Source organism: Pelodiscus sinensis, chromosome 28 (genome assembly GCF_049634645.1).
Source record: "Pelodiscus sinensis isolate JC-2024 chromosome 28, ASM4963464v1, whole genome shotgun sequence".
In the NCBI taxonomy this organism is placed as follows: domain Eukaryota; kingdom Metazoa; phylum Chordata; order Testudines; family Trionychidae; genus Pelodiscus; species Pelodiscus sinensis.
The window spans coordinates 10,620,194-10,646,598 of NC_134738.1; the positions used below are offsets into that span (position 1 = coordinate 10,620,194).

General features: G+C 47.6%; 1 protein-coding gene across 1 annotated transcript; it reads right to left on the reverse strand.

Moving 5' to 3' along the window:
- Positions 1 to 1,695: 1,695 nt before the first annotated feature.
- Positions 1,696 to 15,930, reverse strand: CHMP7 (charged multivesicular body protein 7). Its single transcript, XM_075910663.1, has 10 exons — positions 15,536 to 15,930; positions 12,743 to 12,917; positions 9,414 to 9,599; positions 8,234 to 8,367; positions 7,724 to 7,772; positions 7,309 to 7,428; positions 6,850 to 6,948; positions 5,668 to 5,728; positions 4,485 to 4,637; positions 1,696 to 3,464 (listed from the first exon to the last, which is right to left on the reverse strand). The coding sequence occupies exons 1-10, from the start codon at positions 15,823 to 15,825 to the stop codon at positions 3,400 to 3,402; spliced, it is 1,332 nt and encodes a 443-aa protein (XP_075766778.1). The 5' UTR covers positions 15,826 to 15,930; the 3' UTR covers positions 1,696 to 3,399.
- Between the last annotated feature and the right edge of the window lie 10,475 nt (positions 15,931 to 26,405).

The window sequence follows — 26,405 nt, forward strand, 5'->3', positions numbered from 1 at the left end:
CCTATAGAAAAGATCTAGAGCTACTGGCTGTAATCAAAATCTCAGCTCTCATTAACACGTCAGGCAGCAAGTCATTTAGGACACCACAGGGGAAATCAAACCAGTCCCTCCCTCACAAAAATGTACGCAACAGAGGACCAGAACGGAGCAGATAAGCAAAAATCCCTTACCACACTAATGCAGAATACAGCTATTTATTCTAAGCATTGTCAAAAGATAGGGAGGGAAGTTGATCAGGATTTGGAGAACAAGGAAGAGTCTAGTTACTTCTTGGGACTGACAATACATCGATCAGCATTTGCTATTCTGAATGGTAACAATTTAAAACCTGTAAGGGAAAGGCAGTTTCTCCTACTCTTGGCTAATCTATGAAAATTAATCCAATAAAGGAGATAACTGAACAGGGACTTAGGGATTGTGTAAGTCTCCAAATAGGATCAATAACTAAGCATGGCAGCTTACTATGATCCAAGGGGGCATAACTAGCTATAAAAGGAAACTGAGGAAAGGTACATTTACACTTGAGATGTAAAATCCCATTTCATTGGTTAACAGGTTAAAGCTATTTAACTGGTTACCCGATTAAAGGGGCGGGGGCTGGAGTGGCCCTCCCACTACAGGGCAAACTGCACTGGATGGGTTGGAGCAGCCCCTGCCTGTAGGGCGTGGGGGCCTCATCAGAGGCTGCTTCAGCCATGAAGCCAGAGCAGCCCCTGTTTACAGCTGGGCCCCCCACTTGGCTAGAGCAGCCCCCTGTCAGTGGTGGTGGGGGGAGGGGGGCAGAACTGCTCAAGCCCCCACCAGTTAGACATTCACATCCCTAATTTACACTGATTTTCTAAATATTTAGCACAGGGGGCTATTAGATTGTGGTAGTGTGTCCTTGGTGACAGGGGCATCCTTCCAAAGCCCCCTCTCCCTCCTCCCCCCCTCACCATGCAGCTTCTGCTGGGGGCTTGGGTTCCAGGTTTCCCTACCTCCCCATGCAGCTTCTAGTGAGGGTCGTGGTCTTCCCTGGGGCTGGAACAGAACTATGGCTATGGAGAGGAGCCTCCGGCTGCTAATCTGGTAGCAGGGAGCCCTCACTAGCAGCTGCGGAGAGGAGCATGTAGGGGGTGGAAGAGGCAGATTCCCTGTAACCATCGGGAGAGAGCAGTCCCAGGGAGGAACCAGTAGAGGCATACAAGAACACACAGCTGCAGGGGGGCACCCAAAAACTGGATGCTCCAAATTATCAGGTGCCCTATGCAGCTGAGTATTTTGCATATGCGTAGGGACGGCGCTGGCGTGGTGAAAAGCCCATTTTAATCATCTTACAGTCACGCAGCTTTCTGAGAACGAACAAGAGGTAGACAGGACAGCCTGGCCTCTCTCTGCTCTTCAGGATCAAAGAGCTTTTTCAGCCAATGCTCATGGAAACACCCAGGGTCCTGAACCACAAGCCAGCAGGCATCTCTCTCACTGAAAGCAGTTGCCAGCTTTGACGGAGATGCAATCCAGAGCACTGGCGCTCTCTCACCCAGCAGCCTGATGCATGGATTATCCATCACTGTTTTTGAATCAAACCCTTGTCAGCTGCCCACTTAGGTTTAGCAACAATCTTCCCATCATAGTTGTTGGAAGCACCACAGGAGCAGCATGAATGTGATCCACGTCAGAAATAGTACAAGAGAGAAACCGGCAGCACAACGGATGTTTCTTTTTCTTCCCCTTTATTACATGGCAGGTAGAAAAATCAGTTTCCTCGGTTTACAAAGGAAAGGAACACAAGAGGCTTGCTAACCCCTTGCACCGTACCCTCCATAGGAGAAGGGGTCTCCACTCAGAAATAGTACTGGTGTTTATGGGGGGAGGGAGTGGAAGAGGAGCTGTAGCTGACTGTCGATACCTTGCTGGTAGCTTTCTTCCCCCTCTCCTGAAATTGGTCTCGGTGCAATGCCTCATCCCTTCTTCATTACTCCATCACTATTCATCCAAACTGCCCTCCGCATGGCTTGAGAAATGGAGAGCCATCGGTACAAGTAGCAGAACAGGGTTCTTACCCAATAAACAAACACTGACTCGATGCGGGGAGACAAGCAGGAGAGCGGTTACAAATGTACATGCACCTAGTCCACTCTACAGCCTTCGTTTCCTGGGTCAGCCACACTTCGTACTCACCTCTCCAAGTCTCAGGCATGCTGCTCCCATCGGGAGCCAGGATACACACGAGAGCACGGTTGGAAGCACGTGCCTTGCCTAAAGCAGCTAATCCAACTGCACTAGATGCCACTGGAGGCAAGACAGATCAGGCCTGCCCTCTTCCATTTACATGATAAGCATAGTTTAAAAAAAGGGACCTGCAAAGAGAAATTGCACTTCTTCCTGATGAGCAAAGGCAGCTCTAAAGGTTATTTCCTCTGCTTGTGGTTTTACGTTAGAAATTCAGTTCTTTAGGACTAGTGGCCTAGTGCAATTATGACATCTCAAGACAAACTAAAAGAGGATTGTTATACTGTGTAATACTCTATTTTACCATTAATGCCACTGCCTAATGAACGCTTTGGAGGAGGATACAAAATCCCCATCTATTCAGTGATGGTGCAAAACTCACACTAACCATCCCCGTGACTCTCAAAGTTCTCACAAAGGCAGGGAAGACTAAACGTGAGCTGTTATTTCTACAAGTAAAAACCAAGCAGAAACGTAATACACATTACTGGCCTTTATCATCACGCAGCACCAAAAGGAACACCTCCATTTTAAAAATCCTTTGCAGGTCCCTTTTCAAGGCCTTAGTGTATTACAAAAAGAGGAATAAATTTCATTTTGTGCTGGCAATTGGTTCCCCCTAGTGGCAACAAGTCTCATACAATAAAACAGTTACTGGTTTTGTGGACCACAATCGTGCAAATACAAACAAGGAAAGATAGACAGTACTATCAACGTGTGTAATCTTGCTTTAGACAGGTGACAGTCAAGTACCTATGTTACGAGCCAAATGTTTTACACGAGCACACAAACAGCCAGAGGTCAAGCAGCTTTGATCCTACTGTGTTTCAAGGTCTCCTCAACTCTGGCCATAGCAGAAGTAAGGAGAGTTCTGAAGTAGGAGAGTCCAGGAGTTGTAATTCTGCAGGGAAGACAGAGCTCATAGGCAAGAGTGAATATCGTAGATGAGCTGGGATAAATCAAATTGAGCCCAGTGTAGATATTGACACTAAAGAGAGACGTCAGCAACACCAGCTAGGATCAGTCCTGGAAAGGGTGGATTGTCATGGCAGTAGATCCTGTTGCTTAGCAAAGTGATATCCAGTAAAGAGGGGGCATTAGCCCACACTCCAAAAGTTTCTTTTTAAAGTTATGCTCCCTAGTTAAGCAAGCTTAAGACAGCTTTTCGATTACAGCAGCCGGACACCATTAGAGACCCAGTTCCAGAGCTCTTTTGGGTTCAGAGTACGTAGAAGCAGTCTTGTGTGCCAAATCTACAAATAAAGCAACAGAGAAGAAGAGTGGGTGTTTAATAGCAGGATGGGTTAAAGAAACACCAAGCACGTCTTAAGTCCCAAAGACAGGCAAACAGCTACTAACCCCGTCACCCCAAATGCTTTGTAAGTTCATAGCAGTTTCTTGACACTTAAATAGCATATCACCTCTTCTGTCCTAAGATGTAAAGGAAACTAACCTTCACGTCTCAGGACATAGGGAAGTTACTAACTGCTTAAAGATCTGAAGAAAATCCTATGGGTAGGTCATTCTATAATCATGATTTTATGCCTTCCTCTGAAGCTTCTGATATTTATCACTTTTTGAAACTGGAGGGATTAATGATCCCCCTCCCCCCCTTTTTTTTTTAATTAAACTTAAGCCCTTCATCTTTAAGTGAAGCTGAGACTGGTGGCCCATTTAATAGTCTGTATCACCTACATGAAAGAGGAGGAGATACAATGAAGGAGAACAAAAAGAGGACCTGCAGCATATTTAAGGACCTGGCAGATGGGCCTATGAATATTTATAAAACGGACGCACACACATGCGCACACCTCTATCCAGTTCTTCCCAATGCTTCACTTTCAGGAGCCGTCAACTAGCTGGGAAATAAACAGTTTCAACTAGCTCCTGAAGTAGGAGAACTCTCCATTTCACCCTACAAGGGGACTAGGGCTGTTCAGGGAAGGGTATGCTCTGGGATAATGTAATGCTGGATTCACAGCCAAGGAGACTACTGTCATTTAGCCACAGGTTTGAAATGGACAGTGGGAGAGCATGCGCCCCTTCAATAGGGCATCCCTAGTAAACCATCACCAGAGGTTTTGAGGTAGCTCTGCTTCTATGCTTAGTCTCTATGCCAACACTGACAGAAGGTGCCAATTTATAGCACAGCAGTCAGTTTGTACTGCAGGATATCTGGCCACTAGTAAGCGGACAGAGCCATCACCTCTCAGGTGTGGGCGTCTTTGATCCCAATAGTAGGCCACCAGCTAAGATAGTGTGCTGATACATACCTCCCTCCTCCTTCTCCAACTGTGCTTCAAGCTCAGTATCCAAGGTGCTGGGAAGCAGAGGCTTCTGGGGAACAGGAGGCAGGTCCATGGGCTCTTTAGTGGAGTCCTGGAGGAGGCTATCCAGTTCTCTCTCAAGCTCCTCAGTGTCAACCTCTGCGAGGTTAGAGAAGAAACAAATCAATCGCTGGAGAAATTAAACAATATTAGGCATTGCAGCAGGAGCGTGCAACAAGGACAATCCTCCATCAGCGGAAGAGCTGCCCACTGAGCCAAGAAGTCATACCCCTTTCAAAGAGGATGTTACACCGGAGAACCTAAGCCTGAAAAACTTCCATGAACTCGTCTTTTACCTGGCGGTTTGCACCGATTCCTGCTCAGGTAAGAAAAACTTAACACTGACTTTATAAATTCAGAACAGGCACCAATGTCCTGGTTTTGGCCCCCTCAAAGTTACTTCAAGCCAGGAGACCCACTCCAACTCTCCTGTTATCCAACACCGTGAGCAATGCCACATGCCTCAGGGCAGAAGAGGCTGAAAGTTCCACATCTAGGACCGGGGTGGGAGGGTGTGGTCTACTAAAGGCAGGAGGGCTGATGTATCATATCCTCTAGCAGAGAATGTCACTGCCGAAGCCTGAGTGTGGAGGAAGGACTGTTGGAGGGGAAGTGTTTGGGAAGAAACACAAAGCAACGCAGTAAGGCACTGTTCAAGATAAACCAGGAAGAAAGGAAGGACTTCACTAAAGCGAAGGGGAAATAGTGGGGGTTTTGCCCAAGGACTACTACTTCAGCTGAGGTGTCCATCCACAAAACAGATTAAATTATTCAGTTTACAGCCCCAACCTTGGAAGACTACCAGCAATTATATGAACTTGTATGTTTGGAGGAGTCCAATTGCGAGCTGGCTTCCTTCCCCAGTTCTCCATCTACCTGTTGAGTCACTTGCAATCAGCGGTCAGAAACCAGGAGACCACTTGTAAACCCTTGCTCCCTCTACAAGATGCCAGTAGAACAGAGGACTCTCAGGGTACGTCTACACAGCAGTGTTATTTCGGAACAACATCCATTATTCCCAGTGCTTTTTTTGTAAGAATAAAAGGTGCCGATACTCCAGAGCAAAGTTGTTGAGCAATTAAAAGAAAAAAAAAGTTAAGGAGAAGCCTGCAAAAATGGATGAACTCACCCAAGTCATTGATCGCCATTCCTGCCAGAGCCTGAATTACATCCCCCTGGGTGTCACAAAGCTGAAAGACAATGAACCATAAATGGCTCTGCAATGAAGCCCTTCAATTTAATCAATTAGATTTAAAATGTTGTTAAAGCAAATGTTCAAAATGTTCTAAATACACAGGTTAAGATTAAAAGAATCTCTGTAATACTACACAGTGTTGGAAAAGAACATCTACCAGCACTTAGTGCGCTAATGTCGCAGGTATTTTAAGGACAAAGGAGTGGGTGACAGGGGAGGGATCACGTGTGGATTACCTGCTGTGATCTCTCCCTCTAGGGCAGTGGTTCCCAAATTTTTCAGCATCACACCCCTTTTTGATTTTTGAGACACCCTCGTGCCCTCCCCCCCCCCCCCCAATAGCAGCAAAACTTTTTTTGGGGGGGGGGCGCGCACAACAAAAGAGAAAAAGAACTGACTGGGGCCAAAAAACAAAAATAGCAGCAAAACTGGGGGGGGGCACCTGGGTCGCCTCATGCCCCCCCTAGAATTTCTTTACGCCCCCCAGTTTGGGAACCCATGCTCTAGGGCATCAGGTATTGGCCACTGTGGGCAGACAGGATACTGGGCTAGACGGACCTTTGGTCTGACCCAGTCTGGCTGTTCTTATGTTCTAACATGGAAACTGATTTAAGGCCCATATTAGAGATGTGAAATATCAGTTAATTGAATAGTCGGTTAACCTCATGAATTCTTATCGGTTAGTCAACTAGTCTATAGTCCGCAGGATTAGGGCCGGCAGCCAGCGCAGTCTGGCCCCATTCCCGAGGAGCCCCTGGCTACTCCATGCTGCTGGCTCAGTATCAGAGGCAGCAGCACGGGGTGCCAGGCTGGAGCTGGTCCGCGAGGGAAGCTCGTTTAAAAACAAGGACTGGCTGCCTGTCGCCCTGCGCTGCTAAAAAGTTTACTGGCAAGGGGAAGATGGAATGCGTGTAGTCTACAGCATTAACTTTAGCTTTTGCTTATTGGTTAACCGACTGCACTATTTACATCCCTAGGTCATACAGCCCAAGAGACAAGCAGAACATAAGGGCAAAATAGTGCCAGAAGCCTCTAGTTTAACACCCGAGAAATGTACCTAGTACATTCACCCACTGTTTTCCTATCTGTTTACATGCCGCTATCCTCTCACAATACCTCCTGAATCTGATCCACCAGGTTTTCTGCCTTCTCCACAGTGACATCCTTCATGGACAGCTTCAGAGCTCCTACTCCAGCCTGGTAGGCATTGAACACCTTATTAAGCAGAAAAGACAAGACTGTTACTTCTATTAGGAACGTGTTCCTTAGCCCCGGGAAACACTACAAGCTGTGGCTTCTTTAGAGAAGCCCTAGTGCATGGCTTCTGCTATCCTAGCAGAGTTTTCAGTAGGACAGCAGCAAGAAGGGTCAAGGAGAGGATGCACCCACAAGCTAAGTGCCATGCCAGTCACAGTAAGGTTCCTATGCCATGCTCAGCATCTCGGAGTAGGGAGGATGAAATCTTACCCACATGCAGGTGCTCCTCACACACAGAACTTAAAGAGGTAGGTAAAGCAAAGCAAATTTGAGCAGCAGAGTGAACATGTGAAGCAAGAGGCGGAAGAAGCACACTACCATCTGATCTGTCTGAGACGCATATATACGATCCAAGATGCCCTGAACCACATCCAGCTTGGAAAGGAGCTCTTCCATCCGCCGCTCTGTCCGTCGCTTGGACTTCAAACATCTCAGGGCCTGAGAACATAGGCACACTTGGATCAGAAACCAGGCAACATCCAAACGTCATCCCTTCTTATAACAACTATTCCATGTGCCAGGGGCTGACTTTAGGACTGAGATGCCCTCAAATTCTCCCCACCAGCCTACTCCAAGCCACAAGGTTGGCATCATGTGAATCAACCCTCTCTGGGGCATGTTTTGCAGTATCAGAATGGTCTTGGCATGCAACATTGGAACTCAGATGATGCCCATCTCGCATCACAGTTCCAAGACCACAGCTTCCCAAGCAGAGTGGGCAGGGCATACGTACCAACTGCTTTTTGCCAGCTCTACAAGCGGTCCGGGCATCTTCTTTACACCTGCAATGACAGAGGGCAACATGAACCTCAACCCTATGGGCATGAAGCAGCTGTGATATTCTCCCCCTCCCCCCCCATCTCCCACCACCACTGTTTAGCTACTTGCAACTGACTCACTCAGATCCAGTACCCACCATAAGTCACTCCATTGCTTTCCAATACGCCTAGTAGGAAAGTATTCTGGAGTGCATCCAAGAACAATACCTGGGAAGGGGCTGACTGACAACACAGGGTAAAATGGGTGGAGAACTTAGGTTGATACTTTGCTCCCCACACACCCAGCAGCCAGAGAATTATTTCTTCTCTTTTTGTGTGACTGGGTGAAAGGGCAAGTCCCTCAACACCACATTATATATGCACATAGGGACAGGTCACAATCAAAGCTTTCCCCCCAGAGAGAGCAGACCGACCCCCCCCCCTCCACACACACACACACACACACACACACACACACACATTACCTCTCTGCTTCCTGCGAAAGGGACTCCACTTTCTGTGATAGCAGCTGCTCACTCTGCATCAGCTGATAGACCCCGATATCCACATCATTCACTGGAGATACTTTGGCATGGAGACCACGGGCAAACTTCACTATCTAAAGGAGGAGGAGCGCATTATTGAATTGCCAGACTGTAGGACATGTGTTCTCACAAGCTGCAACCTCTAAAGCAATATCTACGCCAAAAAAGCAAGAGCTCCTTTAATAAATAAGACTGTGTAAACTGCAGTCACAGTTTCTTGCTCAGCTTTGAGCTCATAATACGAAAAGTGACGTGGATAAACCAGAGTTTAAAGAAAGGGCAATGTCTGCTTGACCTATAATCCTCTACAATAGCACACTAGAGCCATGTTAGTAGGCTGCCTTGATGCCTCAAAGGAATGCCCAGAAACTGCAGCTGTGCTGGGCAACTCCAAGAGGTACTCGTCTTTTGGGTTCCACGTCAGTTACTTAATGTTTGTGCCGAACTATGAAGTTGAGAGGTGACCAAGTATTACTGCTATCCAAACAGTGTCCATGTGATATGGAGGGGGTCAATATTTAGATTAGACGTAAAACCGACATCATAACTATCAAGCCTAAGGTACAACCCACTTCCCAAGAGCTGCAGTATTAAATCCAGTATCGTGGCCACGTTCAAGCTGAAAAGTACACTCATCCATGCCAAAATCCCTATGTAGCTTCAACTGGATACAGTGTTCTCCTTTGCCTCTTGTCCCAGATCATTGGGGAGTTTTGCTTTAAGAGCAAGTTTTGTTTGATAGGACAAGACAACGGGCAAGGGAGGTTTAAACTGGATATTAAGAAAAACTTTCTGTCAGGGTGCTTAAGCACTGGACTAAATTGCCTAGGGAGGTCGTGGAATCTCCATCACTGGGGATATTTAAGAGCAGATTAGATAAACATCCATCAGGGATGATCTAGATGGTGCTTGGTCCTGCCGCGAAGGCAAGGACTGAACTTGATGACCTCTCGAGGTCCCTTCTGGTTCTAGTATTCTATGAATACCAATAAACCTGTGCCTATAGCTTGCCTATCGGATCAGCTTGAGAAGTGTAGAATTCTTTCGAGTGAACACAAAAATTAGTGCCTGTCAGCCCAACAGAATGGCTAACAAGAATGGGACCGCACACACTCTGTACCTTCTCTCTATTCTGCTCCATGACCGTGACCCTCTTTTCCTTCTGCAGCTGGAGCAGCAGTAGACAGAATGTCCTCTCATCCGGACATATGTTGGCACAGAGTGAGCGCAATTCTGAGAGTGCAACCACCGGGTGGGAAGAGAGTGCAGAGTTCTGATAGAGGCGATACACTTCCTCTGCCTTTTCCTGAAGGAACAAAAACTGACTGTTAGCTTGCATTGGGATCCCTTCCCTGTCACTGCAATGGGTGCCAAACCCAACATCTCTGGGCCAGTGTAGATGTCACACACAGTGAATGGTCCGTACAAGTCACGTGTATCAATTCAGAATATTTTACTGGCAAATCTGCACATAACCTATTGCTCATATGTCATAACGTGTAAGCACAGCGTAGAGATATGACCACAGGCAGGACTGTCCTTAGAGTGGCATGGAACCTGGGACAACCCTCCCACCAGTGCCCCAGATGCATGGCCCAGAGCAATCCCTCCTGCCGCAGGCACCATCCCTACCCAGCCTCTCCTCCACCCCTCCAAGCCCCACTCCTACTTCACCCCCCCCCCCCCCTTCCCATGCTTGCTCTGCCCACTTGCCCAAAGCAATTCAAGCTGGGGAATCTGGTGCAGGGCAGCAGCAAGGGTTGCCCTGCCCCCCCCCCCCCCCCCGCACACGCTGTGGTGACTTGAACCCGAGCAACCTGCTCCACTCTGCTGCCCTCTCCCAGCTCAAGCACCCTGTTTCACTACAGCGGCAAGAAGCAAAGCACCCTGGGACAAAGCAGACTACTGGGTTGTTCCAGCTCCCGCCGCTGCCGTAAGTGGGGGGGGGGGGGAGGAGAAGCGAGGAGGGGCGACCCCTTCTTCTGCCCTGCACAGGACTCCCAGATAATCCCCCGACTTGCCCTGGGCCTCAGCCATAGGGCAATTGAGGAAGCCACTATAGGGGAACCAAAACACAGGGCCTGGGGTGGCCACCCAGAACCATCCTATGGATAGAGCCTTGCGTGGATACAAAAATCTGTATTCACATTCGTAGCCGCAAAAATGAGCCATGGATATCTGCACCCATATCTGCGGAAGCAGATACATGCCGATATAAAGTAGATATCCAAAATTTGAAGGGTTCAAGATATAACATTTGTCTCCGCATCCATAACGGCAAGAACGAACTGTGGATATCCAAATCCAAGGATATGGATACTTGTGGATATAAAGCAGATATCCATGGATTTACAGGGCTCTTGCTATGGACAACACAGCTTCAGAGCTGTCAAGTAGAAGGAATCCTAGGCAAGTCACTCCGCTTCTCCCCCACATCTGGGAAATGGGGATAACACACCTAACCTCACAGAAATACCAAGGGTTTATGCTTCCCTTTTAAAATGCAACACGTCCTTGTCAGCTTTCATATCCATTCCAAACAAATGTATTTACACTCATGTCTCCCAATCTGCCAATCAAATTCTCTCTGTATTCTCTTCCCAGAGACTTCTAAATTACCTTATTCTAGATCAGGTCTAGAAGTTTGTTGAAAGAGAACTTTTGTATTTTAGGAACACAGGAAATCTGGGGGTTTATTGAATTTATAGCATGTTACACAGTAATATTTCTGAAAGTCTCAAGGCTAAGAGGTAGACTATAAATGTTCAATTAAAGAGACGTTCATAACATTTTAAAAAGGGAAGTTTATAGTTCTTTAACAGGAATGCTGTTTTTAAAGAAGTTTAGGCGAATCACTTGCAGCTTCAGTTCCTGAGGAACGAAAGGACAAGTTTCCTGTTTCCTCTGCCAAAGCATGTAACAAAATAAGCAACAGACATTGCATGGTGAATAAGCTATCCCGTAGCTCTTTGTATGCTTCTCGGAGGTTTTCTTTTTTGACTATCCCAATTCAAACATTTCAGCTTGATCAGTTAAGCCATTTTTTTATATGTAACAAAACATATGTCCCTTTTCAAAACAAAAAGATATACAAACTTAATCTGGACAAAAATCAAAAAAAGGGAAGAGCAGCTGAATGCAGTGTCATGAACTCTATTTGCTCCTAAATCCAACAGCAAATGTGTGTTTTAGAGTCACTTGAAAAAATCTTTTTTTTTTCTGATGCTATATAAAAGTCCCATACTAATTATGGGACATGACTATCCAGGAAGCAACAACACAACTGTACACCGAGTGCTGTCACAAGCATAATGCAAACAAGTCTATAGCCCCAGCGTTACAATCATGCAAGAAGCTGTTTGAAATGACAATAGGTAACAGAAGTTCAGAAAGATGGGTGTTTTTTTAAGTAGCTTTTTCACTTCAAACTCCTATTTTTTAGTTCATCTAACAAGGACATAGAGCCAACTAAAGGAATCAGACGCAATGCCACTTAAGCCAAATGGGAAAACACTGATTAACACCAGTAAAGAACCTGGCTCTGTTTTTAAGCTTCTAAAGTAGCCACAAACAAGGGCCTTCCATAGGTGTGGAAATGCACATATAATCATGGCTGAAAACTACACACACACAAAATTGGGATGTAAAAAACATCTACAATAGTTAATCAGTTAAACTATTTGTTTTAATAGGTTAACCACCGGCCCTACCTCACCCACAGGCTCAACCCTGCCCAGGAGCTGTGGGTGGCTGCTTTAGGCAGGAAGGCTGCTCCCATCAGCAAGGCCCTCAAGTTAACCAGTAAAGCTAATGCTGACCAGGTAACTGGTTACCCTTGTACACCACTAGAATATATACTGCTTCCATTTAATTTATTTTAATATTTGCATGTGAATTCAATGAAGACAAGAGATACTCAATGGACACTTTATATATTTATAGAACAGATGGTGCTCAGTCTAATCTGCAAGCTTCCACATATACCATAATGAATATACTTTTATAGATTACACTTCAAACTTGACTTGGAGGAGGCCCTTTCTAAATGGGAGAGAAGAGGGACCCCACAGAAACCATCAATTCTACTGGTGTGCTATGATGATGTGTTATGTGTGTGTGTCCAGTCGAGCAAAACATTAACTGAAAACTCATCCACTCACAGTCCATAAGTCACCAAACAGCCATTACATTAATTTCTGAACATCAATTTAGCAGAGAAGGGCTCTATATCCCATCTATTAGCCGTTTAACCCCCCATCTTTCTGCTGGGTTTCTCAATGCAAGTAGAGATGTCAGTTTCTTATTCAACTCTGATGCTCTTCTGCTAATGGAGGGAAATTGTGAGAGTCAAGAAAAACCCATCTCGACACCCTCCCTGCATATACATACACACTCCATCCTCATAGTGTGAGTAACCCAGGCATGCTCCAGACCCTCTGCAAGGCTCACCTGAAGTAGCTCCACAAAAATCAGCATTTCCTCCTCCTCAGGCACTTTACTGTCACCCAGCACACTCGACAGGGTCCATTTCAGGGGCTTTAGAATGAAGACTCCCACACCCCATGAGATCCAGCTGCTGTCTACACTGGCTATGAAGTCTGACTCCCTCTGCAGTTTGCCACGTCTGAAGAAAGTAAGACATACAAAAATTAGAGATGGACATGGCAACCCAGGCCCCAGTGTGCAGATGTAATCATCAGTGCATGTAGAGATTTCTGTGAAGAATCATCTTTAGCAAGTAATATTTCCTCAGTACCGAACACATAGTTGGTCCACAATTCCAGTAGATTTGACAAGATTTTCTAGTCTGACATTTAAATTTAAAATAAAGTTATGTACAATATACAAATACTCAACGTTTATGTACTTTGTGCATATGACAATTTGTACATGATGGTTTACGATAAAAATCTTCATTTTAATCAGTTTTTTTGGGGGGGATCTTCATTTTAGTCTGTTTTCTGGGGGTGTACGTGTGTGTGTGTGTGTGTTTTCAAGAGACTTTCTCGTCCTAAACATCCTCTTGCAACTTTACTGATTTTACAAATATTTTCCTGTGTTGTTCCCTCATTTTATAATGTGAAAAGCTTCAAACAAAAGAAAAAAATGGATATAATGAAGCTTCTACAGTGATTGTGCATTTGAAGGACATGTTCCATAAAGTACATAAACTGGAAGCTGTACAAAACCAGACTGTACATAAACTGATTTTGTACAGACATGATCATTTTGTGTTACACCAATAACATTGGTAGATAAAAGATTTTCAGATTGGCATAAAACATGTAGATTGTTAAGTGGGTTTTTTTTGGGGGGGGGGGAGGGCAATCACAACACTGTTGCTCCTATGTTGAATAGATACAACAAAAAGGCACTTTCATGAAATGCAGTCCTCCCAATGTCCCTTAGCATACTGTTTTCTATGCCCAACCGACTCCGTCTGCCTCATGCCCTCTTTATGAGCCTTCCCAGTGAACCTTAGCATACCACTCACTATCACCCTTTCAGCTCAGTGCCCCACTGAGCCATGCTCATCAGTCCGCCTTGTGCACAGTACTCCTACCATATTTCCCAGCATAATAGCCCATGCTCCCAAACATTCCCAAGCCCAGCACACCTTAGTGATCCCTGGCATATCCCTTGGGTGCACAGCCCCCCCCCCCCCCCCCCAGCATTTCCTTGCACCCAAGGACCCCAGCATATCAGGTACCCTAGTGCTCCATGTTCCTTGCCTCCTTGAACTCCAAACTCATCAGTAGCCCCCAGGATGTTGCTCTTGCTACAAATGCATGCCCCCTGCACTCCTATGATGTGCATGTCCAGTGTATACTGTCCCCTCCAAACCCCGCCACATGCTGCCCCTTCAGTGACCCCCAGCACACTGCTCCTAGCCCCCTGCCTTGTAACCTGCACCCAGTGACCCCCAGCACACAGCTGCTAGCCTCCTGCCCTGCAGCCAGTAACCCCCGGCACAGTGTTCCTATCCCTGCCCCACCCTATGCCCCACACCCAGGGACCCCCAGCACATTGCTTCTAGCCCCCTGCCCCATACCCTGCACCCAGAGACCCCCAATCACCACCAGTGACCCCCCCAGCACACTGCTCCTAGCCCCTATGATTGCCAGGTGTCCAGTTTTGAGCCAGCCAGTCCAGCATTTGAGCTTCCTGTCTGGGAAACAAATTGAGAAAATAGAAATGTCCGGTATTTTCTAAATAAGATGTAATGTAGCTTGTGATGTAATGTCAAGTGTGTCCGGAATTTTTGTTGAAACCATCTGGCAACCCTACTAGTAGCCCCCTGCCCTGCACCCAGGGACCCCCAATCACCACCAGTGACCCCCCAGAACACTGCTCCTAGCCACCCGCTCTGCACCCAGTAACCCCAGCACACTGCTCCTAGCCCTTCCGCCCCACACCCCGTACCCAGGGACCCCAGCACACTGCTCCTGGCACCGCCCCCAACACACTGCTCCTAGCCCCGCCCCCTGGGACCCCAACACACTGCTCCTAGCCCCGCCCCCCGGGACCCCAACACACTGCTCCTAGCCCCGCCCCCTGGGACCCCAACACACTGCTCCTAGCCCCGCCCCCTGGGACCCCAGCACGCTGCTCCTAGCCCCCTTCCCCCCCGCGCAACCAGGGACCCCGGCACACTGCTCCTGGCCCCGCCCCCGCGCCCCCAGCACACTGCTCCTGGCCCCGCCCCCCCGGGACCCCAGCACGCTGCTCCTGGCCCCGCCCCCGGGACCCCAGCACGCTGCTCCTGGCCCCGCCCCCCGGGACCCCAACACGCTGCTCCTAGCCCCCTTCCCCCCCGCGCAACCAGGGACCCCGGCACACTGCTCCTGGCCCCGCCCCCGGGACCCCAGCACGCTGCTCCTGGCCCCGCCCCCCGGGACCCCAGGGACCCCAGCACACTGCTCCTGGCCCCCCTCCCCCCCGCCCCCAGGGACCCCAGCACGCTGCTCCTGGCCCCGCCCCCCCGCCCCCCGGGACCCCAACACACTGCTCCTGGCCCCGCCCCCCGGGACCCCAGTACACTGCTCCTGGCCCCGCCCCCCGGGACCCCGGCACGCTGCTCCTGGCCCCGCCCCCAGGGACCCCGGCACGCTGCTCCTGGCCCCGCCCCCCCGGGACCCCAGCACACTGCTCCTGGCCCCGCCCCCCGGGACCCCAGGGACCCCGGCACCCCGCCCCTAGCCCCCCAGCCTGCACCCAGGGAGCCCCGTGCCCCCCCGGTACCTGAGCAGCTCGCGGAGCACGGTGCCCAGCCCGAGCGGGACGCTGCCGCGGCGCTCGAAGGCCTGCAGCAGCTCCCTCAGGCAGGTCCGCACGGCGGCCCGGCGGCGGCCCCGGCGCAGCACGAGCGCGGCCCAGAAGCCCATCTTGCTGTCCCACTCGGTGCTGTTCACCTCCCGGCTCTGCTTGAAGGCCGAGAACAGGAAGGCCATGCGCTCCTCGTCCGACTCCCACTCCGGGGGCAGGTCCCCCTCCGGGGCCGGCCCGGGCAGCGCCTCGCCCGGCGAGCCCATCTACGCGAGCCCCCGGCTCCGCCCGCGGCCTACCCGCCCCGTCGGCCCGGCCGCCGCCTCTCCCCGGCGGGCAGTCGCACGGCGCATGCGCCCACTCCTGAACGCCCCCCCTCCCTCCTCTCCCTTTGTGAGGCCGTCCCGAGCATGCGCCCTGCGGCTGGCAAGGCAAAGTTCTCTTCCCACAATGCTTTGCGGGAGGCTGGGAGGCAGAAGAGGTCTTCACCTTGCCCCAGTGTGGCTGCTAGGCAGGAGGGGGGAAGGGGGGTTGCCAGTGCCTCCCCCCCCCCAGAAGCTTCCCCCCTATAGTAAGGATGCCAGTTCTTTAGGGTTGGGATTAGGGATGCCAGTTCTTCAGGATTCAGCACGGGCATCAATTGCCCGGTGACTATGGAAAGCAATACGGGGGTTGCGGCAGAAAAAAATGACAGTACGTCATGGTGTGGGGGGGAAGAAACCACCTGGAATAGCTTCAGAGCCAGCAATAGCGTCCCCTGCAAGCTTTGCACTTGTGCCACCACTTAGGAGAGCTTCAGATGCCGTCCAGCTGAATAGCAGAACGCCCACAGTTCGGCTTTTTTTGTTTCTACACGTGGTGCACATTTGCACCTGTCTTGGTGCATATTAAATTATTCCACGCCTAGAAGGAAAAAAATCTGCACGCAGAGTGGAAAAATTAGAAGGAACATTGGTCAGCCACCCTACCCAAAAGCAGGCCTGTATTATGCTACAAGAAGAAAGTGGTGTGTGGTAACCTCATGATATCGTGGTGCTTGAGAACAGCATTGTCACATCTAAGCGTGGTTATGTGACATCGCACTAGCACGGCCTCACTGCCCCTCCGCCGGTCTTCCATACACGTCACGGGGGTTGGCCTGAGAATGATGTCAAGGCCTGCCGAACCTTGACAAGTGAGAATAACAGCACAATCTGTTTCCAAACGACATATGGGAGGGAACGCCACATGTGGTATGGTGAAACAACACAGCACAAGGCCATGGCATAATGACATCTTAAAATGTCCACACACTCCATCAAACTAGCATCATGTCCTCACACAACAGGATCACACATCAGCGTTACCTCTTTGGGTCAAAATGTCTTCACAGCATGAAAGAGCACATTATAATGTCATGCAGCTAGTACAAACTGGTATCAGTCATACAATATCAGAATATGATATATTCAAACACCATCACATCATATTGTCAGCTTTGGTTGAAGTGTCACATCACCTCAAATCATGGCATCATAACATATGACACAATATCACCTCTGGGGGGGTCAAAGACAAAGGCAAAAAAATTTTAAAGTGAAAGCTTAACACACTTTCAAATAGCAAACTCTCTGTGATGAAAATTACTATATCGGACAACAAAAATGCAACAGAAGCATCTTACAAAGTGCACTTGCTGGGGAAGCGCATATAATTGCAGAAGAACTCATCGAGCCTGGTGCAAAAGATATTATGATGTGTATGCTTTATGAGCAATCTAGTAAAACTGTGGAAGCCATGCTGCTGTCAAACAATACTGTTGCGTATTGCATTCAAGATCTTGCTGCTGCTATCAAGAAAGAGATAGTAAGGGCTCCCCCAGATTTTCAGCACCCCCCCCAGAGGAGATCCACTGCCTGTGATGGCGAGTTGGGGTTCCACCCAATCCTGCACCCCCATAGCCACAGGCACAGACTCCACCAGCCAGTAGAATAGAGGGAGTTTATTGCTTCTCCAGGGTACAGCACAGCATAGATGTAATCTGGTTACAGGAATTAGGGCCAGGATGCCTCAGGCCCCCTTGAGATGGGGTGACTGGGCCCCTACAGCCCCAGCTTCCTCCTCAGTCTCTCTCTTTCATGGCTTCAGCCTGGAAAAACTGCTCCTTCCCCTCCAACACACTTCCTTTGTTCAGCTTCTTCCCTTAACTGGTAGAACTGGTTTTAGCCACTGCCCTGGGGCGGTAAGGCACCCCCTGCTGGGCTGTGATTACAGACAGCTGCCAGTTACCCACAGCCCAAGCATAGCAACCAACAATAGGGTGCTGTGTAGACACACCCCTAATACCCAAATTTGGGATCACTTGACCGAGGGACCCCACCGAGATACAGGCTGTCCTCCCCTCCCCCAAACCTGTACTACAGAGAGAAAGGTACTAAATGTCTGGATTAATCACAACCAGACCTCACTGTCTTCAGAAAACTACAAATGAAGTGAACTCATCTCACCATCAGTTAACATAACTAAGGATAAGTCGATTACATCACAAGCCCATTAGACAAAAGGAGTTTTGATACTGTTGCTGGAGGATGCTACAATGTGTGACTGGTGGATGTTAGCAATTTGATGAGACTGTAATCAGTCTCCATGGGGGGAGGGGGAAAGTATGCATGTGAAGGCAGGAGGGTGTATTTTGTACTGCAGGTCCCAGCTCTAAAGGTCGGGGGCAGAGGGATTGGGGAGTTTAAGGGGACAGGAATTCATTGCACTGAGAAAGAAAAGGGCTGCCGGTTCCTAATTACTCAGGGTTGGGGAAGTCTGCAGGTTGATGGAGGCGGATCAGGGCCCCTTTTCTTTGCCTGTATGAAAAACGTTATGGACAGCCTGATACAGGTGATCTGCCCCAGGTTCCTCACCCCCTAGGGACAGTCCTGCTTGCTCCCCAGCCAATTTCTACAGATGTCGCTGTCACCCCACCAGCTTCTTCTGCAAGGCTACATTTATACAGCAGCGCTATTTTGGGATACTTACGGTATCCCGAAATAGCTATCCCACGTCTTAACAGCGTGCCCATTATTTCAAAATATAACGGGCATGCTATTCCAACGTCCCTGTAAACCTCGTTCCATGAGGATTAAGGGTCATTTCGGAATAGCGGGTTACTTCAAAGTTTGGCATTGTGTAGACAAAATAAGATCAAAATGAGCTACGCAATTTGCGTAGCTCCAATTGTGTAGCTCAGTGGTTTCCAAACTTTTCAAGGATACTGAACCCTTTTCAATCTCTTAAAATGTCACGGCCCCTCTTCCGTGGGAGAGAAAAAAAAAAGAAAAGAAAAAGTAAGTATTTTTAAACTTTCTATGGACCCCCTGCAGTACCATCATGGACCACCAGTGGTCCACGGACCACAGGTTAGGAACCACTCGTGTAGCTTATTTCAAAATACGGGTGCAGTGTAGACACACCTCTAGTGGTCCCCTCTAGTCTATTCCTCTCCCTTCTGAGGAACGTGGTTAGCACAAGGAAGTGAATGAAGCGTATGGAGAGGGGCAAATGTACACATTGCTCTGTTGCTCTTTTTCACATGCGAGGTCTTGCTCCACTTGTGCTCCGCTTCCCGCTTTTGCCCATGAGCACAGAGCTGAACAGAGTCCTGAGAGCGGCCCGAGAGTGAGAGCGGAGTGAAAGTTCCACCAGGAAGTCCCTTTGAGAAACATTTCCTTTAATATTTCTTATCCACCCCCTCTCTGTTAAGAGGGTCTGAGCACCTCAGATTTCTGCCTAAAGGGGGCGCCACATGGTCTGAGGTCATCCGGAGCCAAATTATCTACTGGTGTCACTCCACTGAACTCAGTGGGATGATGCCAGTAGAAAATGTGACCCTTTTTAATTCCCAGCGTACTTGCAAGAGCTAAGGAATTTCTTCTCCGGGTGGAAATTTCAGCGGAAACCTTGTGAGAGTCCCGTGGTTCCGATCACAGGAAACCAACTACCAGCGCACGGAGAGCAGTTTCTTAAAACAATAGCCCTATAATGGTCGGAAAGAAAGCCTTGTGGGGAAACACCACGCAGGTGGTCTCTACAGTCCTGATTCTCAGTTGCCTGCGTCTTTGCAGAACAGGAAACCCTGTGTCACCTGATAGCACAGAGATCCAAAAGGCAGCATACAAAGTGACCTTGCCTTCCTGGCCTTGCACCCTTGGGGATCATCCAAAGGAAACCACGCTGCTTGGAAAGACCTTCCTTAGTAGGTTTCTGCTATTTACACCCAGACCCTGCAGCCAAAGCAGAGCTTTTCTGCATCGCAAACGACACCCTGCTTATTTATTTTCAGACAACGTTATACTGCTGAGAAGTGGCCGCTTGACAGCTTTGCAGCTTGAAGTCCTCTGCTTCCTCACAGAGCAGGCATAGCATCAACTGCAGCAGTGCATTTTTCCAGGACCGTATTTCCCAGCCCTGAGCTGGAGGGACCACGGTGATGGTATGCACCGCTGCTCTCCTATCCTAGCCTCTGGTGTAATCATCTTGGTACAGGATGTGCCTCAGGGAGTATCATTTGAAAACTCATAACTTGCTGATCAGTAAGATCATGGTAAAAATGCATGTAGTAATCGCAGCAAGTTCTAAATTCCTCCCCGTAGGATGTATGTTTTGATTCGCATTGCACCAAATTGGTCAAAGAGTAGACTGGTCTTTAGGGTTGCCAGGTGTCCAGTTTTGAACCGGACAGGCCAGTATTTGAGCTTTCTGTTCGGGAAACAAATTGAGAAAATAGAAATGTCCGGTATTTTCTACATAAGATGTAATGTCGATTGTAATGTCATGTCAAGTGTGTCCGGTATTTTTGTTGAAACCATCTGGCAACTCTATTTGTCTTAATTTGCCTGTAGGCAGTAAACAGAGTCACCAAGCAAAAAAGGGGAAGCGAGAAAGCAAAGAAAGCTCACAGGTGAAAAACCAGCAGGGAACATCCCGTCCAGGAGAGGACTGAGAATTACAAAACACACCTTTGGGAAATGGGGGAGATCTAGGCCTGGGAGTGAGTTGGGATTACCCTGCAAATAGTAAGCAAGGCTGGTAAACGCCGGAATAGTGGCTGATATTTTCTAACAGGCTGCTGGGATCATAGCACCTGGATCAGGGCTATGATTCTATGTAGACACTCTGGCTTTGTCTACACTACAAGGTTTTATGTGGCAGAGAGTATGCTAATGACGGACTCATTAGCATGAGTCGCGATTTGTCATTAGCATATTTTCTGCTGATGCTTTTTGTGCAAGGGGTTACACTGCTTCTTTCTGCGCAAAAAGCATCAGCAGAAAATATGCTAATGACATCGTGACTCATGCTAATGAGTCTGTCATTAGCATACTCCCTGCCGCAAAAACTTGTAGTGTAGACATAGCCTCAGGGCAAGCCTACACTAGGAAATTATTTCAAAATAACTACTCCTGAAAGAACTATTTTGAAATAGCGTGTCCACACCACAGGAAAGCCTTGAAATTAGTCTGAGGCAGGCTCCCCTAATGTGGACACACTACCTCGACTTAGAGCCCCAGGAAGCACTGGGGAGTAATTACGTTGAATGACTCTGGGGAGTAGTTATTTCCAAATACCAGAAGTGGAGCATCCACACTACTGCTGTTTCTAAATAACTATTTTGAAATTAGCTTTGCTCCTCATAGAAAGCAGGCGTTATTTCGAAATAACCACCCGCCTTATTCTGAAATAACGGGCTGGGGAGTGTGTACACGCCGCTTGTTATTTCGAAATAGGGGGAGTCATTCTGAAATAACTCCCTAGCGTAGACTAGGGCCAAGGGTGTGACTTGAAGACTAGAAGGCTGTTTGTAATGGGTCAGGTGGGAGCTACTTCAGCAAGGCATTGTAAGACCCTAAGGCTGCAGGGCAAAGATGACAGAGCCTCTCATTGTTCTGGGTTACACCTCAGAATCTCACACCCACCTTTGGGGTACCTGGAGAATTCAGTTGCTCTGGCCTTTCTCAGCCTCTCAGCACCAACTGGAGAGGTGGTCTCTGGGACAGAGATACTAGGGACTGGTCTGCAAGTCCCCAGCATGTCACACAAAGAACCCTAAAAGCTGCCCCTCCACAACAGAATTAGGTTGTGAGGTGGTAGACATACCCACTGTTGAAGACTGGGTTACCCCTGTCCTGTGGGGGGAGCAGAGGACTCCAGTCACCAAAGCTGTCACACCCTCTGGGTGTAACCATTCCAAGTCACTATCAACACAGGCTGAATGTTAACTGGAGGCCAAGACAGAAATAGCATCATGGCCTGTGAGTCACAGCCAGTCCCACAAACCCAACACAAACCATCCAGCAAGCCAGAACCCAGTAAGAACCTGGGCGCCACATTTCAAGAAGGATGTGGAAAAATTGGAAAGGGTACAGAGAAGAGCAACAAGAATGATTAAAGGTCTAGAGAACATGACCTAGGAAGCCAGGCTTCATGAACTGGGCTTGTTTAGTTTGGAAAAAAGAAGATTAAGGGGGGACATGATAGCGGTTTTCAAATATCTAAAAGGGTGTCACAAGGAGGAAGGAGAAAATTTGTTCCTCTTGGTTTCTGAGGACAGGACAAGGAGTAATGGGCTTAAAGTGCAGCAAGGGAGGTTTAGATTGGACATTAGGAAAAAATTCCTAACTGTCAGGGTGGTCAAATATTGGAATAAATTGCCAAGGGAGGTGGTGGAATCTCCCTCTCTGGAGATATTTAAGAACAGGTTAGATAGACATCTGTCAGGGATGGTGTAGACGGAGCTTGGTCCTGCCTTGAGGGCGGGGGGCTGGACTCGATGACCTCTTGAGTTCCCTTCCAGTCCTATGATTCTATGATTCTATAAGTAAAGACAACAATGGGAAGCAAAATGATTGGGAAAAAAACCCTGCTGCACTTCAGGCTTCTGTCTGCTACTCCACAGCAAATTTACCAGGAGAGCAAGGACAAGACACAATACAGGAGAAAAAAATGGAGAAGTAATAAGCAATCTCCTTGGCCACCAGCTGCCTAGCCATTGTAAACAGTTAAGGGACAAACACAGTTCTAGTGTGTAGTGTGGATTGGATCGTGTGTGTGTTTCATTGGCTCGGCAGACTAAAGCATTAGCCTGGTGGCATTACAAGGTAATATATTATCCAGAACCATATTTGTAACAATTAGGAGACGCCTAGGTTGTACCTAGAGCTGATAAGGAATTTTTTGATAAAACAGTCTCAGAAAATGCTCATTTGTAGATTGACAAATTCGACACTTTCCGCCTAAGTTTGAATAAAGACTCTAATTATCTTACTCATTACAAAGATAGCTTCCCCAATTATCACCTCTAATATCATTAGCTCACAGACATTTACCTCCCCCCCCATTCCCCTTCTGTTCTGAAATTTGATTTGTCCTTTTCATATGTGTTTGTTTTTCTAATTGTATCCTTTGGTATATATGGTTGTGACAATTTTCTTCCACTATTTGATCTGAAGAAATGGGTCTGGCCCACGAAAGCTCATCACCTATTAAACCATCTTGTTAGTCTTAAAGTGCTATGTAGTCCTGTTTTTTGTTTCATTTGTAGATACTGAAGCTTTTAGGGACACATATATCAGGATTGATGAGGAAGGTTTTGAGAATATGGAATTTCTGGCTAGAGACAGACCCACTACAGAATAGCCAGGTGTCGGAAGCTATATTCCCTCTAATTTTTTCCATCCATGTACAGAATACATTTTGTGGTGTGCACCAATACATGTGCAGATGTGCACCACCCATATCAACACATGCTGCTGGTTATGGGTGCTCTGCAAATTAGCTGGGCGGCATTTGACTCTCTCCTGGGTGGCCATAAAAGTGCACAGCTTAAAGGGAACACAGGTCTGGAGCCCTCATGGGACTCTACCTTTCAGAAGAGAGATTTCATTGTGGCAACTGAGTGACCTAACAACCATTCTGCAGGCTCACTTTCTTTGTGCATTTGGCATTTCAGTAGTTGTTGGTTTTGTTTCACATCAGAATGACAACAAGTGGCAAAACCACAACTGAATTCTCACTTGCTAGCCAGCCATAGCAATACGCACATTCTGATGTAATTCCCAATCTGTACTGTACACAGGACCAAGGTCATGTTTACTGATTGCATAGGGGTGCGTGGTTATGATGCGATCATAAGCGAGAGGAACCAGAAATTGTTTAAGAGGACTTATCTGGGGTGGTTTGGATTTTGCAAGACCATAAAACAATTTTAAAAGAACATAAAAAGAATCTGGCAAAGATAAGACAAAACCAGCCCCCCCCCCCCGCCCCCGCTCACACAACAGTGGTGCCACCTCTGCGCCCCTCCCACTTAATATGGTTGGGTTCCACTGTGCGCCCTAGTGCTCCTGGCGAGATGCCAAGATAAATTCGACACGTTTTCTTCAGCATCATCTGTAAGAGAAAGTCACTGATTTGCCCCATTTAGATTCAATGAGACACTTTCTGATCTTAAAGCAAGGCGTAACTTAGTATTCATTCATGCCACAGCTGCACAAGATCAGTGTCCCCATTTGTGCTAGGTGCTGTACAAACATGGTGGCTGTGTCTAGACTGGCAAGTTTTTCCGGAAAATCAGCCGCTTTTCCGGAAAAACTTGCCAGCTGTCTACACTGGCCGCTTGAATTTCCGGAAAAGCACTGACGATCTCATGTAAGATTGTCAGTGCTTTTCCGGAAATACTATGCTGCTCCCTTTCGCAAAAGGGCCAGTGTAGACAGCACAGTACTGTTTTCCGCAAAAAAGCCCCGATCGCGAAAATGGCGATCGGGGCTTTTTTGCGGAAAAGCGAGTCTAGATTGGCCACGGACGCTTTTCCGCAGAAAGTGCTTTTGCGGAAAAGCATCCTGCCAATCTAGATGCGCTTTTCCGAAAATGCTTTTAACGGAAAACTTTTCCGTTAAAAGCATTTCCGGAAAATCATGCCAGTGTAGATGTAGCCAGACTGAGAGACACTCACTGCCTGAAAGAGTTTACAATTTAAACAGGTGAGACAGCTTAGGGGAAATACCAGCAACAATACAATTTTTCATGAAGTCACCCTGTAGCTTACGGGCAGGGCCAGGAATGGAACCCACAATGCCTGACACCCAAATTAGCATCTTCCCTGCTAGACCACAATACCTTGTCCAGTGGCTGGTAGGTCAAGGCAAGAAATCTCTTGTATAGAGCTGTACAGAACTACCATCTTCCACACTGGGGCAGGCCAGTAGCTAGTTAAAAAACCCATGACATTTAGGAAAAGCTGGGTCCTGCCTTAACATAAAAAAAATGAAGAGTGTGAGCAGTGATCCTCCCCTAATGTCGCCTCACTGCCAAATCAATTACTACCCCCAGCCCATTAGCTTTTTGTGGGACTCTTCGGATTCCTCTCTGGTTACTCACCCCTGGGCAGAGAACACTTGCTCTATGTTTGTGGGATTCATCCTCACCATCATTTCTGAAGTTCCCATAGAATTGGCTTAAAGCAGTGTTTCCCAATTGGTGCTCCACAGAACCCCGGGGTTCCACAAAGAAAAGGTTCTGCGATAACACGGCACTCCTCTGTCCCTCTTAAAGAGACAGAGTCTATTTTGTGGCTTTTTTTTTTTTTTTTTTTTTGCTTAACAAATTTTACCCTGGCAACCCTAGAGGTTCCCTGAAATTCCTTTAAGCTGAAAAAAGTTCCATGGACAAATAAAATTGGGAAATAGTGGCTTAAAGTAAGAATCAAATTCGCAACAGCGCTTTTAAAAATGCCATTTCTTGTTTGGAAACACAGATGTGAAGAGGGCTTTTCTGCTGTCTGTAATAGGCATGCGCTCCCACAACTTTTCTAATGGCATTGTTTAGAGGCTCATCTGAAACTTGATTTAAAAGCAGCCATCCTTCTACAAAGGAATTTCACCAGTGAATTACAGAGAGAGAGACTGCCGAGCTAACATTCATCTACAAATTCAATAGTTTCCCTGGGATTGAACAAAGACATTAACTGGATGTTGCATTATAAAGCCAGTCTCTCCTGCTCTTAATAGCTGCATTTTTATATCAAAAGCTAAGAATGGGACACTGCCAGTCCACTTAACTAGCCTCATGAGCTTCATGAGCACCTTTTTCGTTCTGTTATATATCTCTTGGTTTCTGTTATTTCCACTCCTGCTTATCTGAGGAAGTGGGGTTTGCCTACAAAAGCTCACAATACTATATATATATATATATATATATATATATATATATATATATATATATATATATATTGAAACAAAATACAGGACTATGCAGCGCTTTAAAGACTAACAAGATGGTTTATTAGGTGATGAGCTTTCGTGGGCCAGACCCACTTCCTCAGATCAAATTGTGGAAGAAAATTGCCATGACCATATATACCAAAGGGACAATTTGATCTGAGGAAGTGGGTCTGGCCCACGAAAGCTCATCATCTAATAAACCATCTTGTTAGTCTTTAAAGTGCTGCATAGTCCTGTCTTTTGTTTCAGCTAGACCAGACTAACACAGCTACATCTCTATTACTAATAATTATTTTTGTTAATCTCTAAAGTTCCATAGGACTCCTTGTTGCTTTTTTAGTTACAGACTAACACGGCAACCGCTCTGAGTCTGATTGAAGTCAGTATGCATGTGCCGGGATGTAACCCTGGAGTCCCAATTACGGGATCTGGCCTTGGGTTTGTTATTGGTGAATTGTTCAAAGACAGCTGAGCTGTGTGTACAGTGGTATTATTGGCAGTCTACTCTCAAGTGGAGGGCTCTGCATGCTGACCTGTTGTAGTAGGGTTGCCTATCAAACCTGCAAGCTCTGCATTACCGTTGTCGGAGGTTCAGG

Excerpts from the sequence above, each read along its gene's own strand:
- CHMP7 (XM_075910663.1), bottom strand. The coding sequence starts at position 15,825 with ATGGGCTCGCCGGGCGAGGCGCTGCCCGGGCCGGCCCCGGAGGGGGAC. Across the intron at positions 4,638-5,667 it reads AATGGCGATCAATGACTTGG|AGGTTGACACTGAGGAGCTT; the intron begins GTGAGTTCATCC and ends CTAACCTCGCAG. Across the intron at positions 3,465-4,484 it reads GTTGGAGAAGGAGGAGGGAG|ATTTGGCACACAAGACTGCT; the intron begins GTATGTATCAGC and ends CTTTATTTGTAG.